The 16,635-nt window shown below is 45.7% G+C and overlaps 2 protein-coding genes across 6 annotated transcripts; one reads left to right on the top strand and one right to left on the bottom strand.

Annotated features, from left to right (window-relative positions):
* The first annotated feature begins 2,303 nt into the window (after nt 1-2,303).
* Nucleotides 2,304-12,006, top strand: jam2a (junctional adhesion molecule 2a). Of its 5 annotated transcripts, none has more exons than XM_088407885.1 (11): nt 2,304-2,920; nt 6,354-6,419; nt 6,564-6,674; nt 8,032-8,181; nt 8,258-8,445; nt 8,572-8,674; nt 9,003-9,110; nt 9,244-9,256; nt 10,445-10,516; nt 10,673-10,706; nt 11,065-12,006. In XM_088407885.1, exons 1-11 carry the CDS (start codon nt 2,872-2,874, stop codon nt 11,095-11,097), a joined length of 927 nt encoding a protein of 308 aa, XP_088264011.1. In that variant the 5' UTR covers nt 2,304-2,871; the 3' UTR covers nt 11,098-12,006. The 5 variants fall into 5 exon arrangements, with proteins under 5 accessions (XP_088264011.1, XP_088264010.1, XP_088264012.1 ...); XM_088407884.1 differs by having other exon boundaries at nt 9,241-9,256; XM_088407886.1 differs by lacking the exon at nt 10,445-10,516 and having other exon boundaries at nt 9,190-9,256.
* A 930-nt stretch (nt 12,007-12,936) lies between these two features.
* atp5pf (ATP synthase peripheral stalk subunit F6) lies at nt 12,937-15,480 on the bottom strand. The gene is made up of 4 exons (XM_088407671.1): nt 15,399-15,480; nt 14,761-14,930; nt 14,260-14,384; nt 12,937-13,028 (listed from the first exon to the last, which is right to left on the bottom strand). Exons 2-4 carry the CDS (start codon nt 14,928-14,930, stop codon nt 13,000-13,002), a joined length of 324 nt encoding a protein of 107 aa, XP_088263797.1. The 5' UTR covers nt 15,399-15,480; the 3' UTR covers nt 12,937-12,999.
* Nucleotides 15,481-16,635: the final 1,155 nt, after the last annotated feature.

Genomic DNA, 16,635 nt, shown 5'->3' with positions numbered 1-16,635 from the left:
TTTCCAATGATGTACAGCGAGGTAAGAAAAGCCCCCTTCCAGAAAATTGTGTCACAAATAATATTCAATAATGTTCATTGTTTATCTATGTAAAACCTAATAAAATAAAGGCATACAACACTTTGCAAACATCACTATAGCACAGGTTAACAATGATTTGATTCATTGTCCAATCAACCTACTCAATTTGAAAAGCTGAAGTGTGTTCACGTACCCGCATTGGAGACCCACGGCATGATACCAATACCAAAAATGTGAAAATTAGGTAAACATTGATTTTGTAACTTATGGTTTTTTATTGCCGTATTATGTAATCATATAATGTAGGCTGAATGTTTTTTTCACACTTTACATTCAAAAATACTTGCCTGTAAGTACATTTTAACATGTTTAAATACATTGAAGCATGCAAACCTGTTTTTCGTTCCTTTTTGCTTTCATTATGGCATTAAGGCTGATTAATAATTCAGCTAGAGAGTGTAACTACTCATTATTAAGGATAAAGAGGGAAGCACTTATTTAATTTCCCTGAAGTCAGCTGCGTGTGACAGTCAAGGTGTGTGTGGGCAGATAGGGAAAATCAAAGTGTTCATGTACCATTCTGAACTTTTCATTACTTTCCAAATCGCCTCTTGATATTTGAGCTGCATGGAACGCAAACCACAGTGCTGCTGTCTTTGCTCAGGTTGCGCAATCATTTTGAGCATCTGCATCTTCCTGGGGATCTTTTCTCAGTCTTTTAAGTGTAAAATCATGGGGGGAATCCAGCCTTGGGCCTGAAAAGCCTGAAAAGTTGTTGGCTTTGCAGCTGTTGCTCCAACTCAATCTATCCAGCACACCCTGACAATGCATGAGGCACTCCAACCATACACAAGGAGCAGTCACACTGCGTGCGGCTCATACGGTATCAAACTTGAAGGCTTTGGGAGATGTGACTCACTTCCTGCTCCATGATGTGAGCCCACAAAAGTACAAAGTCATGTGATGCATGAAAATTACATAGCCGTGAGTGTGAATGCAACATTTGGCTCCGTTGCTAACAAATCAGGGTTTTAAATGTCCAGAAGAAAAGCAAATAACAAAGGCAGTTTTATATGGCTGCAATCAACAAAATCTGATCTTTTGGTCCCAGGTAAAATTCACCACTCAAATTTGTTTGCTCTGTATTATATTTTTTCACGGTAATATAGTCCTCTCGTCAGACTACAATAAAACAAACAAACAAAACACACACACACACACACACACAGAGCCATCACTGTGGAACAAATGTCATCTCTCGTCATCAAAGCCGTAACCCAGTGAATATTTCTAATCCAAATGTTTATTATTAGAGCCATGGTCTCTTTCTGTAACTAATCCAATTTTTGTATACTTTTGATGGTCAGTAAGGGGCAGCCTGGTGGAAGACTGGTTAGCACATCTCAAATCACGGGTAATAGGTTCAATGCTAACTTGCCTCTGCCTGCTTGTTTGGGGTTTGCATGTTCTCGCCGTGCTCGCGTGGGTCTTCTTCACGTGTCCTCCCGCGTTCCACAAACAGGCATGGTAGGTTTATTGGACACGCCAAATTGCCCTCAGGAGCGGGATTGCGAGCGTGAATGGTTATTTGTCTCTGCGTGCCCTACGATTGGCTGGCAACCAGTCCAAGCGTTCCATGCCTACCGCCTGAGATAGGCACCAGCAAGCCAGTGACCCAGAGTGAGGAAAAGCAACTATAGAAAATGGTTGGATGGACAGTAAAGTTCTGTAATAATCATGTGAGCCTCTCCAATCACCAAGAGAATGAGTGTAATATAATGTACAAAAATAATAATGATGTAATTTCCAAGAGTATTGTTTTGATTGATTCAAGATCGATATTCAAACCGGGCAGTACTTCCAGGTGAGCAAGCCAGTCTCTCTGTTGTAATTTATGGGGATTCAAACTGCTGATTTTGTCGGCATAACCCACACTCACCTGCCGAAGTTCACTAAAACTATTGCACGAGTAAACACGTGTAAATAACACCGGGGTTTGGAATGCTAGGGCATTACCAATATGGCCTACGCACGGAATGTTACTATTTTTAGCATAAAGGTAGGAACCCTCCGCGACGAAACGCTGCGGGAAGGTTCTATATTGTGGTAAGGCAAGCGAGAAGCTGGATGCGCCCTCCAAAGAACACTTCTGTCCCGAGAGCCCCCCATTCAAACGACTATGGAAACGCAACTGCTTGCCGAAGCACGTGACGACATTGTTGCACAAACAATTTGCAAGCCGCCCAAAACGTCAAAAGATGAGTCCAGCAAAAACCGACGCCGCCCGCGTCCGAACGTTGCACCTCCTCGGATTTTACGTCAGCGCGAGACCTGGCGAAAGGTGCTTCGATAGTTTTCTATAGGCTATATCATTATTTCGATTTCACGTAAATGTCTGCTTCGCGGCAGCGTGGCCATGCCTTGTCCGCTGGTCATTGCAGTGCGCGTCTTGGACACGGCGTTGCGCTCTCGCCTCCGCTGGCGTTCAGCAAGCGCCACCCCGCCCCGTCCCTCCATCTCCATCTCCATCTCCACCTTAAGCGAGAGACGAGAGAGGACATTAACCCGCGTCTTTCCTCCCCCCTCCCCCCGCGGCTCGCCGTTCTCCGCCGGCCAGGACGCCGGCGTCGCGCCACCACAGGCTCCGTGAGGCGCGCCGCGCTCGTCTGACGAACGTCCGCGCCGCCCGACGTTTCGGTCCAGTCGCTGCCCCCCACCTCACCCCCAACAGAGAAGTGTCGCCCCTGCAAGCTGGATGAATTATCGGAGAGTTGGAAATAAGTGCGAGAAGAAAGCCGCCTCGTCGCGCCGTCGCGAGAAGACAAGACTCAGCCACAGTTGTGGACGACCATGGAGGGGACGTCCCTGTGTGTGCCGATTGTTATTTTACTCATGCACTGTAAGTGGGCCATTGTAACTATTCTTTTCGCTCGCAACTGTTTGCTTGGTGTGCTCTCGCACGATTCTTTTGCACGCGAGAGATGTTCGCTTCCGCGGGCTAGTCATGAAATCTGCGCTCAAGTTGTCGGGTTGGTACCTACGGGTGCTTTCCCACAACTTGGCATCCCGAGTGTGTGGGCGGTTTGGCGGCGGAGTGTGCTGGGCACCCGCCTCGTTGGGTGAGCTCTGCTTGGATCGCCACCAGAGGCTTCAAGCTGATATTGGGACATACTGTATAGTAGGTGTTGGGGACAAAATGTGAACGTGAACGTCAACTCGGACTCGCACGCACGATAAGGCCGCGAGATGACTGGCATTGGGAGGGGGGTGGAAATGTGGCATTGATATAGACGTGATGAGACAGTGCAGTGAGTGACACGCGTTTTACTTAGGTCCTCATTTTGCCACCTGTCAGGTCAGGAGTTCGCCGGTGGGTGGGATTGGCGGGGGGGGGGGGGGGGGGGGGGGGTGGGGGGGGCATTTGCAACCGGCAGACCTCGTTCATCGTGTCGCTATCTAATTATTGAAACTTACACTCATGTTGACCCAGGTTGCATTATAGCAGGAAGTGTTTGGGTGGGTCTTTCTGGCAACCCCCCCCCCCCCCCCCCCCCCCCCCCCAACTGACGCGCACACAACACACAACACACAGCGGGACAGCTGTTGCTCACAGGATTGACAGAGGGGCATTGTTCAAAAGGAGGCACACACTCTTCCTGGCTCTGTGGTCCCTCTGACCCCTTGTGCCGTTATCTTTATCTCCCAGCCTGGAGGGACGCTTCTGTGCTTCCACCTCCCTCCTATCCCACGTGTTCCCTTGCTCATTTGAATAAGTACCTTAATTATTACCGCGCCATGCGTTTGACCCCGCCACAGCCCTGGCAACACCCCGGCCCGTCTCTAACACTCTGGTAATGAGGCTAAAGCGGCGTGCCAAGCAGCGAGCGTGCATCTTTCTATTTTTTGCTCAGGCGGGCGGGTGGCTGTCCCTCCGTGAGTCTGAGCTGTCGCAGCGCTCGGTCGATGCCATCAGAAGCTCAACGGGCTCATCGCTCCCGCCGGCGGCGTACCTGGCGCCACCAGAGTGGCGTCCGCTCTCAAGTGCGCAAGAACTTCTAGAAAGGCAAACTCTTCAGCGAACGTAAAATCCTGGCTCTGGCTTGTTTACATCAACGCTGGCCGGTTTCCTCTTTTTCTGAAGAAGTATCACCACGGTAGCATTACACTGGTGACTAAGGAGGCCATGTGCTCGTTGTCCGCCCCCAACACCATCGTGGCTAATTGAGGCCACTGAAGCTGACAGCGTTTGCGGTAGTGCAAAGCAAGCCAGACCTCACACGCAGGCACAAACGCTTTGCCCGTTTCCCCCGCCTGCGTGCGTGCGATACGGTCATGTTGTCATCTGGGCCGCCTGTGCTCAAAGAGACACCCTTCAAGGTGGCGGCGGCGGGCCGTGGTTCGCGGCGTGACAAGAGATTCTCCCATTCATTGTCTCCCTGTCCGAGTGGATCTCCCTTGCCTTCAATCCCGCTTTTTATTCATGCTCCTCCGGATTCCTGCGCTCCCTGAAGTCGTGTCATCTCTCCCCAGGACCAACTGCCCGTTCTTTGTCATTCATTCCCGTCCTCATTTAATCTCGTCGTATCCCGCTCCCTCCCCCGGTTGCTCCTCCAGGGAGACGGCGCTTCTCCGATCTGGGCATATAGAAGTGCGTGAGTCGCGGCTCGATCCTTTTATTCTTCCGCTAGTCGACGCGCTGCATGGGGAAGGGGAGTGCAATGAGAGTACGCGGCTTTAATTCACTTAATTGAAAGTTTGACGGGTGAAGGTTGAGTCCAACTGTAAAGCGTCTGAAAGCCCACGCATTTGGACTGCGTGTTATTACAACTCCATGCGTGCAACACTAAGAGGAAAAGCAAAGTCAAGCCAGCATGTCTGACTTCCTGTTGCTTTGCAGGCCTCCAATCACAGTCAGACTCATTAAGTCCCGAACAATAGGCTAGTGCACGGGAAGTACTGTAGCTCAGGAAACTGACATGTTGTCAAAGTTAGAACAGAGGAGATTTTGCTGCATGAGTCACATCCAGAACAAAAGGGAACCAAGGTTATGTGTGTAGCACTTTTTGTGGCGAGTGGACATGTACAGAAGCGTGCAACCGCTTTGTGTTTGGCAATGTCGCCAAAATGTATTTGCAAATACTGTACGTTGAAAGTCTTCCGATGCATAAAACCTCACCTCTCTCAGTCGCAATTCCGATACTAAGAATATAATTTGAGCGGTCGGTGCAAAAGTGAGGTTTGATCTCCGAGAGGCTCCCATTTGACCATACAGAGATCCTAGTTGGAGATCTCATACTAATAACAGCGTATACAATGAAAGAAATATCGGAAATAGCTGGTAACCGAGACAACTTAAGACGGCCGCCCTCTGGTTTCACTCTCGAGGGGGCCTCTTGATTTCTCATTCATGTACTGTATAAATCCGTGGTTTGAAAGCATTTATCGACGCAGTTTCAAACACACTTGGGCGTATTTTCAAACACATTCGAGCATAGTTTCAAACTCGCGCAAATGTATTTAAGTACATATTTTAACACGTCCAAACGATCTCGCAAATACGTTTGAACATTTTTGAATATGTTCGAGTGAGTGAAAAAGACGTTTACTCCACATTGGCAGGCCCACCCTTCTTCAGCATCACGTTCACATCATATTTTAGCAGCCTTATTGCTAAGCAAGTTCTCTGGAGGCTCATTTCATATTTATGTACTTTTAAAAAACGCATGGCTCATCCTTAATTTGCTGACCTACGGGACAGCAGCTTTCATGCGGCAGCACTTTAATGTTCTCGCCACGTGAGTGCCGACTGCTTCTAACCGGCTTCCCCCTCAGGTCACCTTCGCTCACATTCAACCTGTAAAATTGACCGTAATCAGACCGATTAACCGACGAGCACGCAGAAGAGCCCGCGGACGCTTCCTTTTCCTGTTTGGATGAAAGGTAGGCTATCAATGACACACAGGAAACCGACACGTTTTGGGCCGAGATCACGCCGACGACCCCCGTCGAGCAGGTTAATCTGAGCAAGCTGCTGCGGTGAGCTTTGCGAGGTGTCCTAACCTGCGCTTAAGTAGACATACGGCCGGCTGCTCCTTAACCCGGCGGGATTAAAGCGGACGACGGAATTATCCCGCCTTCACATCTCAGTCAAGCAACAGCGGCCGACAGCGGCATTAAGCATTCTCCTCGCGCAGTTGGTGCGCAAGGTGGTGCGCGTTACCCGATTCACCTTGCCCCCTGATGGATGACAAGCAATATTGCCTTCTGCAGACACCGCTCCCAGCACTCCGTTTGTCTCCTTGTTAACTCTCCTTGTCCTCCGCCACCTCCAGGTTGCCCCTCCCTTCCCGTCACCGTATCGACCAACAAACAAAAGGTGGAGGTGCATGAGTTCTCAGGTGAGGGGGGCGGGGGTGGGCATCTCTGTCCTCTCTTGTCTTGATGCTGCTTCTTTGACAGGATCGAGCTTTAAATAGAAGCAACCTTTTTTTTTTTTTTCAATCTACTGGTGCCATAAATATCTCATCGCTCGCCTATTTCAGATGCAGTGCTGTCCTGCATGTTCCGCACAGAGAAGGACCAGAACCCAAGAATCGAGTGGAAGAAGAAGGGCAAAGATGTTTCTTTCGTATACTTTGACGGGCACTTCCGAGGTGAGAAGGCACCCGTTGCTCTTTGCCGCTGGCCACATGGGACATTTGCTTTCATCAGCCCGGTGGGCCTGCTTGGAGGAGTTCACTACCCTCTTAATGGGAGTGATGTTTCACATCCTGTCCGAGTTGTCGTCTGTGCCAAGAAATATCATGGCCTACCACTGATCCATCTTCATTAAGGTTTAGGGACGCGGATTTAATGGGGGGCATGAATAATAAATCGTAGCCCTCACCTGGCCAAAATCTACGCTGTTAATCGAAGAGACGCTTGTACTTTTAATAGCGGTGTCGGATGAATAGATGATACGCAATCAATTAATACCAGTCATAGCTAAAGCATTCTTTTTTTTTAATCTCGTGAATCATTTTTAATCTCTAAATTTTACTTACTATATGCCGGTGAGATCCATTTGTGTGCATCTGGTAAGAAGCCACGTGCTTGAGTTGGGGGTAGGAAAACAAAAGTCAGCCTCACCCTGAAGAGGGCACCGATCGGCTGTCATTGTGCTGACCTCGACCCGATAGGCTCCTGTTGTGGGTGGGAGGTTAAGTTCACGAGCCGAATAGCGTGTGAGAGTCGTCAGGCTGATGAGGGGTAAATTGAACCTAAGAAGCCTCGAGGGCACCCTTGACAAAGGTGGAACGTATGCATTTTTCGTATGAAAGAATTTGTCTTAGCACAGAAGCATCTCAAGTGTGGTCTACCTCATAAATGGAAAGCACTGTGTCCACAATGGCAACAAAAATGCTAATGTAGAGACCCGCGGCAAACTAAACTCAAGAACGCCCAGCAAGTCAAAGGCACAGGATAGACATTGTTATATTTAAATGGTTATGTTCTGATTATTTTGCAGCTGAGAAGAGAAAACGGCACCATTCTTCTTGATGGTGGAAAATAAGACTAGAGACTAGTATCAAATGTTGCGGAAGGTAAATGGTCACAACGGCAACTGTTAAAGAAAGTAAATGACTGAAACCGCTTTTTGATATTGTATTATCAGTCTTCTGATCTGCAACAATAACACATCCATCTATCCAGCCATCATCTTGACTGCTTATCCTTACTCAGAAATTGTTAGATGGGATTAAAATGAGATCAATGAGATATAGATCTCAATGAGTTAATCCCACATCTTTTTTAATCTCTTCACACCGCTAGCTTTTACATTGTCAAGTCATTTGGGCTGCTGGTCACATGCTAATCCACTGACATGAAGATTCACACCAGCGCTGGGCATTTTGTTTATAGTGAAATTCCAGGCAGACATTCATAGTATCTAGAGAAATTATCGATGGAACACCTAAAGAAATTTCACGTGTGCAGCTGTCTTACCGTTTCACCGCGTCCTGACCTCAGGTCCATTTGAAGGGCGGGCGAGCATCGAAGGCGCCACAGTGACATTGCGCAGGGTGACCCAGGAGGATGCGGGCGAGTACCGCTGCGAGATCAGCGCTCCCTTTGATTCTGTCAATTTGGGCGAGACCAACGTCACGCTCAGAGTCTTAGGTAGGACCCGCTGAAAACGTACCTTTGAAAATGTCATCAGAATGACTCGTGCAATCGTTTGCACTATTTCCCCTAGTGCCCCCCAACACACCGTCCTGTGAAATCCCGAGTTCGGCGGTGACGGGCTCTGCCATCCAGCTGCGCTGCAGGGACCGGCAGAGCATTCCGCCGGCGACGTACGCCTGGTACAAGGACAATCAGCTGATGATCCCCCTACGCCATGCCAATGCCACCTATTTTATCAACACGCACACTGGCCTATTGGTGAGGAAGAGGACTTGATTGCGTCCTTCGAAATAGAACCCTTCTGTTTAACACCATTTGGAACACCAGTCGGATGAATCAGATGTTCATTTATCGGGCTCGTTCTCCTTTATGTCTGCTCTGCAGGAGTTCAAAGCTGTGGCTAAAAAGGACAGTGGCCGGTACAGCTGCCGGGCTTCCAACGGGGTGGGAAAGCCCATGACGTGTGAGGGCAGGCACATGACCATAGGTGTGTGTGTGTGTGTGTGTGTGTGTGTCTGGTTGTGTGTTTGCGCCCACACCTTTCAGCACTGGCCAAAATCAGACGAGCAGTGGAGAGGAAAAGCCCGCTAACATTTTTCACCACGCTTCTAAAATATTAAATGAGTGCTCACCTTTATCAACTCGCCGGTAACATGAAAGACAGCCGTGGGTATTAGAATAAGATCCAAATACATGCTAAAAATATAAGATGCGTTTTTGGGAGGTTTCTCTGAGACCCTAATGCAACATGTTTCTACCTAAATAAAGACAAAACAAAACAAAAACAACTGATGGCGTTGGCTTTTTCCTTCCAGAGGATGTCAACGTCACAGCAGTGGTGGTGGGAGTGGTTGTGGTCTGTCTGGTGGTGTTGGTCTGCGGATGCGGGGGGTTCCTGATGCACCGCAACGGCTTCTTCACTCGTGAGTTTTCCTCGTTTGCTCATTCGACCAGCGAGTTCGTTATTTGGGGGCCTGTTTTTTTTCCCCCCTGAATTAAAAGCGATGTCCACTTTTGCTTTCTGTTCCACGGCTGTGTTGGATCATCCGCCAGCAGGACACAGAGGAAGGTAAGAGCTCTGTGATTGCATTAACATTGACGTGAGCAAACACGGTCCAATATCGTAAACACAGAGGATTGGGCGGGGGGGGGGGTTTGTGGGCCGTTGTCGCACTTAGACGCGCGTCTGCGTGCTGAGTCAGGCCTGAGCGGAGTGACAGCTGTGCCTGTGCGTGTGTCTATATGTGTGTATTATTGTATTTATGAGCCACGGCAAGGGCCGGCTTTCCGCTGGCCGTTTGCCGCAGACAGATGTAAATATCTGCACAGTTGAGTTGTGTCAAAACTTTGCCCAACAGACGAGCGAACCCTGGACGAGAGCAGCGTGACTTAATTGCACAGTAATTAGCCACTGTTAATCAGCGAGGATATCTCAGATCACCGCAGCCTATTAAACTGATTGGACACTGACCTGCAATGGATTATTTGAGCTCTTCTAAGATGTTGCCATGACAACACACAGTGACAGGACGGTCTTATACAGTGCAGGCCTGTGTAGGCCCGGCTGGCCAAAGAGGCAGAAATGCACGCCCTGGTGTGACTGGCCCATCTCGCTTGACTTTATTTGATTACTTGCTTGTTACTGTGCAGCGTTTGATGGAGAGAGGCAGCGCTGATGCGAGAGCTCTTTGTCTAGGTTAAAGTCTGATGCTTATCCCACTGAGCTAACTGGAGCTGTCAGTGTCAACGTCCTATTTATAGAAGCGACTTCTTCACAAAGACTCCAAAACAATGCAACACAATTCGCAATGCACATTTTCTAAGTGCAATTTCACAGGGCAGGGATGCAGCTCGAATCATTTGTCTGACCTTTAAATAACTGCCGGTTCCAATCAAAAATTAGCCTTCGTAAAGGATGTCCTTCGGCAGTGACAACGTCCCTTCACGCAGCAAAGTTTTGAACAAACCGAGAACGGCAGAAGCTCTAAACTAGACCCTTGGGCAACACCAAAGCAAGATCCTGAAAATACAGTAAAAAGCTTTCGTAGGCTGGATTGCTGCATGTGAATGGCTCATCACTCGACCGCTTCACCTTTTGCATTCCCATTGGCGCCGCCGAATCATGAATGGCTGCATGGGTGTGCAGATGCGGCCAAACGCCGTAGAAAGCATGGTGTGCAGTGCCAGTCCCAAATCAGGCCCTCTTCTGGAACAAGTGTAAAAATCGCCAACCTGACCAACCCCCACGCCCCAACAGGTCATTTTGGATCTCCGAGTGTCATGGAGCCGCTCACATCAGCAGCCAAAACCTGAACAGAACTGAGGACACGTGAGTGTAACACTGAGGGGCACGACAGAAAGTGAAAACGATCCATATGCATTATTGCCCGGGACAACGTATGAGTCAGGATAAGGCCGGCAGACGTCAAGGTTCTTCTCTTATCAAATAGTTTGAAGCCGTACCGACCGTCACTTTGTCTTTCAGGTCCAATGTCAACTATATTCCTCCGCCCCAAGAAGTAAGTTTTGGGTTTTTTTCCTCTTTCTAAAATATACTGCGGCCAAATTGTGTGACAGGTGGTTAGCTTGTCTGGCGCTCGTGCGATGAGATCTTCTCTCCCGGCTTCCCGTGTGGAGTTTTCTAATGTAAATGCTAAATTGTTTTGTTTGTTGAAGATTTACAATTGTCGGAAGGAAAATTAACACTTAACACGCCTCAAATAGGAGTGTAAGTGGGCAGGGGCGAGGGAACATTAAACTACTGCTGATCAAATGCTAAGAGCAGCTCACATTCGACAAGAGGATGCACATCCAGAATGATTGATGTCGGGGGCATTGTTGGTTTGTGGTTCAAAGATCTATCTTCTTAATCCACAGGATTTCAAACACACACAGTCCTTTATGCTCTGAGAAGCTGGCCTTCCTCTTGACATCAGTCAACCTGATAAGGTGCCAATACTGGATTCTGGATTCATTTTCAGCCTTGCAGACTCGAAAAGAGCTTTTGATCATCCAATGATATGCTTTTTTTTATTTTTCGGGGTGTTGTTTTTTTGGTAGGAAGGTGGGGGTGCTGACGGCCAATTTGACAATTGCAAGGCTTTATATTCTGCTTTGTTGTGTGCGTAGCCTGTTCAGTTCCGCCAAATATGTGAACATCCAGCACAGTACATATATTGTACTTTGGTGTTACTCTGCTACCTCCTGGTGGCCACTGTTTGAACTGGATTTTTTTTTTTTTTTTTTAACAAATTTGGATTAAACCCTACGTTAACAGGCCGGTTGCTTTAACTGGCTATGTTTTCGATTGCCTAAGAGTGGCTCCCTTAAAGAATCCTATTGCATTAAAACAATCCTCTTTAGATTATGCTCCACGGCATTGTCCATCTTTTGAAACTAGAAAAGAAATGTCGTTTACCTCCGTACTGCTCTACTCGCCATTCACGCTGGGGCCTCTGTGTTCCAAGAAAAGGCTTCATGTCCACTGTGTAAACGGTTCCAAAACAAAACCCGGACCAGGAAAAAAAATATAGTCACTCTAGTCATTTATAAAGGCCAATTCCACTCCATCCTAATGTGCCTGCATGGTCTTTTTTTTTTATACAATATATACCTTGTGCCTTTTTTTAATTGTCATATTTATCAATGGATGTTTTTTGTAAAAAAGCAAAAAAAAAAAAAAGCAAAAAAAAATTGCCTTACTTTTTCTGTCTATATTTTTAGTGCTGTACATCAAAATGTGTGTTTCTTTTTAGAAAGTGTGAATGGATTGCTCAGAATTTTGTGTTAAATCAGTAATAAAAGGTTTTCTATCTAAAACGTGTTTTCGTATTCACGGGGTGGGGGACAAACTAATGCGTAATCATGAGTAATCTTGGTTTTGTCTGTTTTTTTTTTTTTTAATCTGTATCCCAACACGCATGGTTGACAGAACGGTGAATTCTCAGAAGGACTGCAAAGAACAAATATGTTGACTAGCGGCTTGATGCGCCACAGTATAAAGACTGCAATTCCACCCGTTAGAAAGAATCATCCTGCCGTGCTATTTGTATTCATTCACTACATCTGAAGGACAATTTCCACAGACCATTGAAAGCTTTTGTTTGGTGCCTCTGGAGGGCTTGACATTAAAGAAACATGTACAGAAAGGTAACAGGTCAGATGGAAATATGCCCCATGTGACCTAACCGAGCAACAAATATTCATCCCAGAGAAGATAAAACGCATCCCGGATCTTTACCCTAAAGTGATGTCATTTCAGACCAATTCAAAGTGACAGCAGACCCTCAACTAGGTCAGCTGACATTTGGCTTACTGGCAGTTATCAGTGAATTTGCGCACATAGTATTACTACAATCTGAAGGGGAAGCATCATTATTACTCCGCTTCATCAAAAGAAATGTATGCAGGCATATAGAAAGGTTTTTTCAGGTCCCACAGCTTAAGTGCAAGAAGTGTAACTTTAACACTGGAAGATACTATAGCCTGTGTTAACTGTTTTCAGCTATTTTATATGGGACTTCTGTGTGTATTCTTAAAAAAATTATACAACTGAAATAATTGCTAAAAACTAGGACAACAGCCCAAAGCAACAGCAAAGGCAACTGTATCATTTATTGTGTATACTACTGTGTAATGAAATGCTGCACTCTTAAAAGGCTGAAATTCTTTTAGAAATTGAGTTTTAAAGAAAATATATTGTACATGTACTACAGTCAGTGTAATCACAAACAAGTCTGTGGACCTGACAACCATCTTAGATCATTTTATTATTAAATATAACACACTGGCGATTTACAAGATGAACAGCATTCATTTGGCCACTTCATCAAGTTTGGGGTCTACGAAAAGGAAAAACAAAGGAAACATTAGTGCAATTTAGACAAGATGGACCTGTACGACATAAACAATGTATTATGATGAGAAAAAAGATGCAAACTGCAAACATTGAAGTGCAGAGATAAAATGAAAACACCTCAAAGCTGCTTAAAAAGGTCAAATGTTAAACTGCTTGAATGGCGTCACCACTTGAGACTATTCTTAGATGAAGATGAATCAAAATGGATGGTTGAGCAAAAATGCAAAAGTAAATGAGGTGAGAAAATCAATGACTTTTGCCTAGCAGGCCCTTGCCTATATTATGAAAATAAGACTTTATAATGAGCATGTATGAGATTGAGTACCGCCGATGCAGACGAACCACAAGGCCACGTTCACCGAGAAAACGTTCACACCTAGCCTGCCTACGGAACAATAACTATTCATTCTGCGGTTTCGATGAACATTTTGCTTTTGCAAATGTAGGAGGAGGAGATGAGAGGAATTTAGGGGAGATTTTTTCAGTCTCCCGTAAAATGAAACCATGTTGCCAGATATGGCGGTTCTCAAGGGCAGGTTTTCCAGGTTACTTTTCCCGGCACACCTTATCATTTCAACATCAGTAAAACACCTGCTTTTGGCCTCTCAATCCGTTACTGATAGCCACAACAAGCTTTTGTGTGGTTTTTTGCAGCAGTTGACTTTAGAACGGCCTCATGAAGGGGACGTATGAGCAACACGGTAAGGGATGTGGCTTCAGTCAACAAGACGTTTCACTTCGTAGTTCGAAACGTCATACTGAAAAACCTTGTTTCAGAACAAATTGAATTCCCACTGCGCCGAAGGTAAGATTCCATCTTTTTCTATGCATAGATTTAATGGTGGAGACTCTACAATCTCATGATGTGGGCCCTTTACTGCACTTGGCTCCAATGTCAAAAATGATATGTCAGATGTTTTCCGTTGTATAAAAACAAACTTACGCCCACAAATGTCGTTGTGGTCTTTGTGAACCTAAACCTCTTGATTGGACAAGGATCAAGGACATGAGGCTTCACAATATGTTCTTATATCTTTATTTCTATTTATTTTTTCGTGGGTGCTGTGCATATTAGTTAATGTTGTACCAATATTAAAATATTACCCTGAAAAAAGTTGTTTTCCTGCCATGGAGGCGGCACAAAATGAGTGGAAGCGGTTTACTCGCTATCGTTATAAGACAAGAAAGTGAAAAGGGGGCTTGCACAATCTCACCTGAGAATTTGAAGTCAGGGAACTTGGTGAGGTCTCCACCACCATATAGTCTCTCAAGTTTGGAAATCTCTTCTGCCATGTTCTTCTGGTAAGCGGGTCCGGCATCCACAATGCCACCAGAAGCCCTGGAATGGTGAACAGAGAGAGATGAGCAGAAGATGACATTTCTGACAAGTGCTAAATTTGAGGCAAGTGTGTTTGTTTATTCCTCCGCGTCCCGGGTTCGAGTGATGCACGTGACCCTTATTTTTATCCTTTCTAAATTTTCACTGTTCAGTTGAAAATGGAGCAGCTGTGAATTGCGTGTTTATTGATGAAGAGGACAGTTCGGCAATTTAACAATGTCTCGGTAGCTTATGACGAATCTGCAGCCGGGAAACAAAAAACATAACAATCGACCCACGTCTGGAATCGGGAGCCAGTTAATCTGGGAACCAGTTGAACTATAACACCTGCAATCGAAAAGCAAGGAGTTTTTTTTTCACATAGCAGTTGACTAACTTGCTCTTGGTGTTGTAGTCACGGATCTTGTCCAGGAACAGTTTCTGCACGGGGTCCAGCTCTTTGGCCCGGTTGAGGACGACAGCGGAGAGACCCAGGTTCCTGCGTAGGGTCAGACTGACCGCGGAACGCAGCATGGAGGATAACTGAAGGAAGCCGCGAAGCGCCATCTGAAAGCGGACCGCATGGAGCGAGTTACGGAGCAAGAAGGCAAACATTTAACAAGCAGTGGTGCATCTCAAGTGCACTCGTCATTGGAGATGTTTTGTTGCGGAGAAACAAACAGAATCCATCTGCAAAACGTTATCAAGTACCGTGCAACATACGCAACTGTACATTAGCCTCTTTCTGGAAATAAACGGCATCGGTTGCAAGTCGGTCCATTGAAGGCAAACTCTGGATATCGCCACGGTTTATTCGTTTGTATCACGAGCCATTCATAAATACACGCATGCAAGGTCGTTTGAGTGTGGCTAAAGGCTAGTTAGCTTCCGCTCTGCTTCATCCGTACACGCTAGCTTTAGCGATCAACAGCGACGTGTCTTCAATCGTTTTGTTAGAAACACGAGTGAATTTATGTTATCTCGTAATAAGCGTAGGTAAAACATTTGAGGCCTTTAAAGTCGAAAAACACTCACCTTGGATTTGACACTTGGGACCCAGCAAGCAAATGTGGAGTATCGCGCGCGGTGGATTGTGGGACATCCGTGGTGGGCTGGACTCGGGCTTTTTCTATTCTCGAATACTGTAACGATCATGTAATCGTCATCATTTTTGTATTATAAATAATAAATATGCACACATTTAACAACGAATTTAATGAAGCTGAGTTATATATTTTTTTAGATTTATTTGGGAATATACAGTACTCGTCAAAAGTTTGGATATACCTTCTAATTCCGTTTTTTATTGTTTGAACATTTCATGATTTGTAGAATGTTTTTTTTTTAAATTTTTCTCAAAAAAAGTACCACCTCTGTATCCCACGTGTATAAAATTGTGATTTCAAGTGTCAAGACGATTACAATTTCCTTTTTCTTATATTACTAAGAACTGCCAACGAGTTATGGAAATGTGCACAAAATGTGCTTTCAAGTGTGAAGATGTACTTTTATCAATTTTGATGTGAATATACGCATTTCCTATTTGTTACAACGCATACCAGTGCGAGTAGAATTTATTGACTTTTTTTCCATTAATGCACTAAAGTTGAGACTATTATGTAGGCTTGGCCCTAAACAAGGGAACATTTGATTTTTCTTAAACGCTGATTACATAATCACATTTTATTTGCAGGTAAATCTGGTACTCATTTAGACTAGGGATGATAGCCAGTCCACGGGTGTCACACACACACACACATATACACACATGCTCATTTTAGTCTTCAGTGAACCATGCATGCATGTTTATGTATGTTGGATTCACTTTAATTTAGTAGACGCATTTAAAGCGACAAATGGGGCCTTGTGCTTAGTTCGTGGAGACACCAGTGCAACTTCATAAACAGAGTAACATGGGTCCTTTTGGGTTGACAGAACACTTGCTGAGACAAACACAGCCAAGTATCATGAGAAGTGTCATGATTCACGGAGCACGGAGGATAATTCTTCACACGTACATGATCATGCACATGTTTGTGTAGGAGGAGGGTGGTGTACTGTACTTGGAGGGCGCCCGTGTATGCAGAGTAGGGGCTTGCCCCCCAAGAAAAACACAAAACCATTTTATACCAAGGCTATGGAATTTATAGCTAGCTTCAAAGAGTAACAGTTGTGGAAAAGGGCACACTCCTTATAAATCCAAACTTACATGTTTTTTTTTAAATTCTCATTTCGTTATTCCGTTTTGTAAAGCAGATGGGAGTAGCATGAT

The sequence above is a fragment of the Hippichthys cyanospilos genome, chromosome 2 (assembly GCF_059441005.1).
Source record: "Hippichthys cyanospilos isolate Australia breed blue-spotted pipefish chromosome 2, RoL_Hcya_1.0, whole genome shotgun sequence".
Lineage (NCBI taxonomy): Eukaryota > Metazoa > Chordata > Actinopteri > Syngnathiformes > Syngnathidae > Hippichthys > Hippichthys cyanospilos.
The sequence above is the reverse complement of the archived record's forward strand: the minus strand, read 5'-3'. Positions and strand labels throughout refer to the sequence as shown.

What these genes read in the sequence shown, in the direction of transcription:
- jam2a (XM_088407884.1), top strand. Translation starts at nt 2,872, where the DNA reads ATGGAGGGGACGTCCCTGTGTGTGCCGATTGTTATTTTACTCATGCAC. An exon ending in CGTCACGCTCAGAGTCTTAG is followed by an intron (nt 8,182 to 8,257) that starts GTAGGACCCGCT and finishes TATTTCCCCTAG; the next exon opens with TGCCCCCCAACACACCGTCC. An exon ending in CTGAACAGAACTGAGGACAC is followed by an intron (nt 10,517 to 10,672) that starts GTGAGTGTAACA and finishes TTTGTCTTTCAG; the next exon opens with GTCCAATGTCAACTATATTC.
- atp5pf (XM_088407671.1), bottom strand. Translation starts at nt 14,930, where the DNA reads ATGGCGCTTCGCGGCTTCCTTCAGTTATCCTCCATGCTGCGTTCCGCG. An exon ending in GACTACAACACCAAGAGCAA is followed by an intron (nt 14,385 to 14,760) that starts GTTAGTCAACTG and finishes TCACCATTCCAG; the next exon opens with GGCTTCTGGTGGCATTGTGG. An exon ending in CCCTGACTTCAAATTCTCAG is followed by an intron (nt 13,029 to 14,259) that starts GTGAGATTGTGC and finishes TCCTTTTCGTAG; the next exon opens with ACCCCAAACTTGATGAAGTG.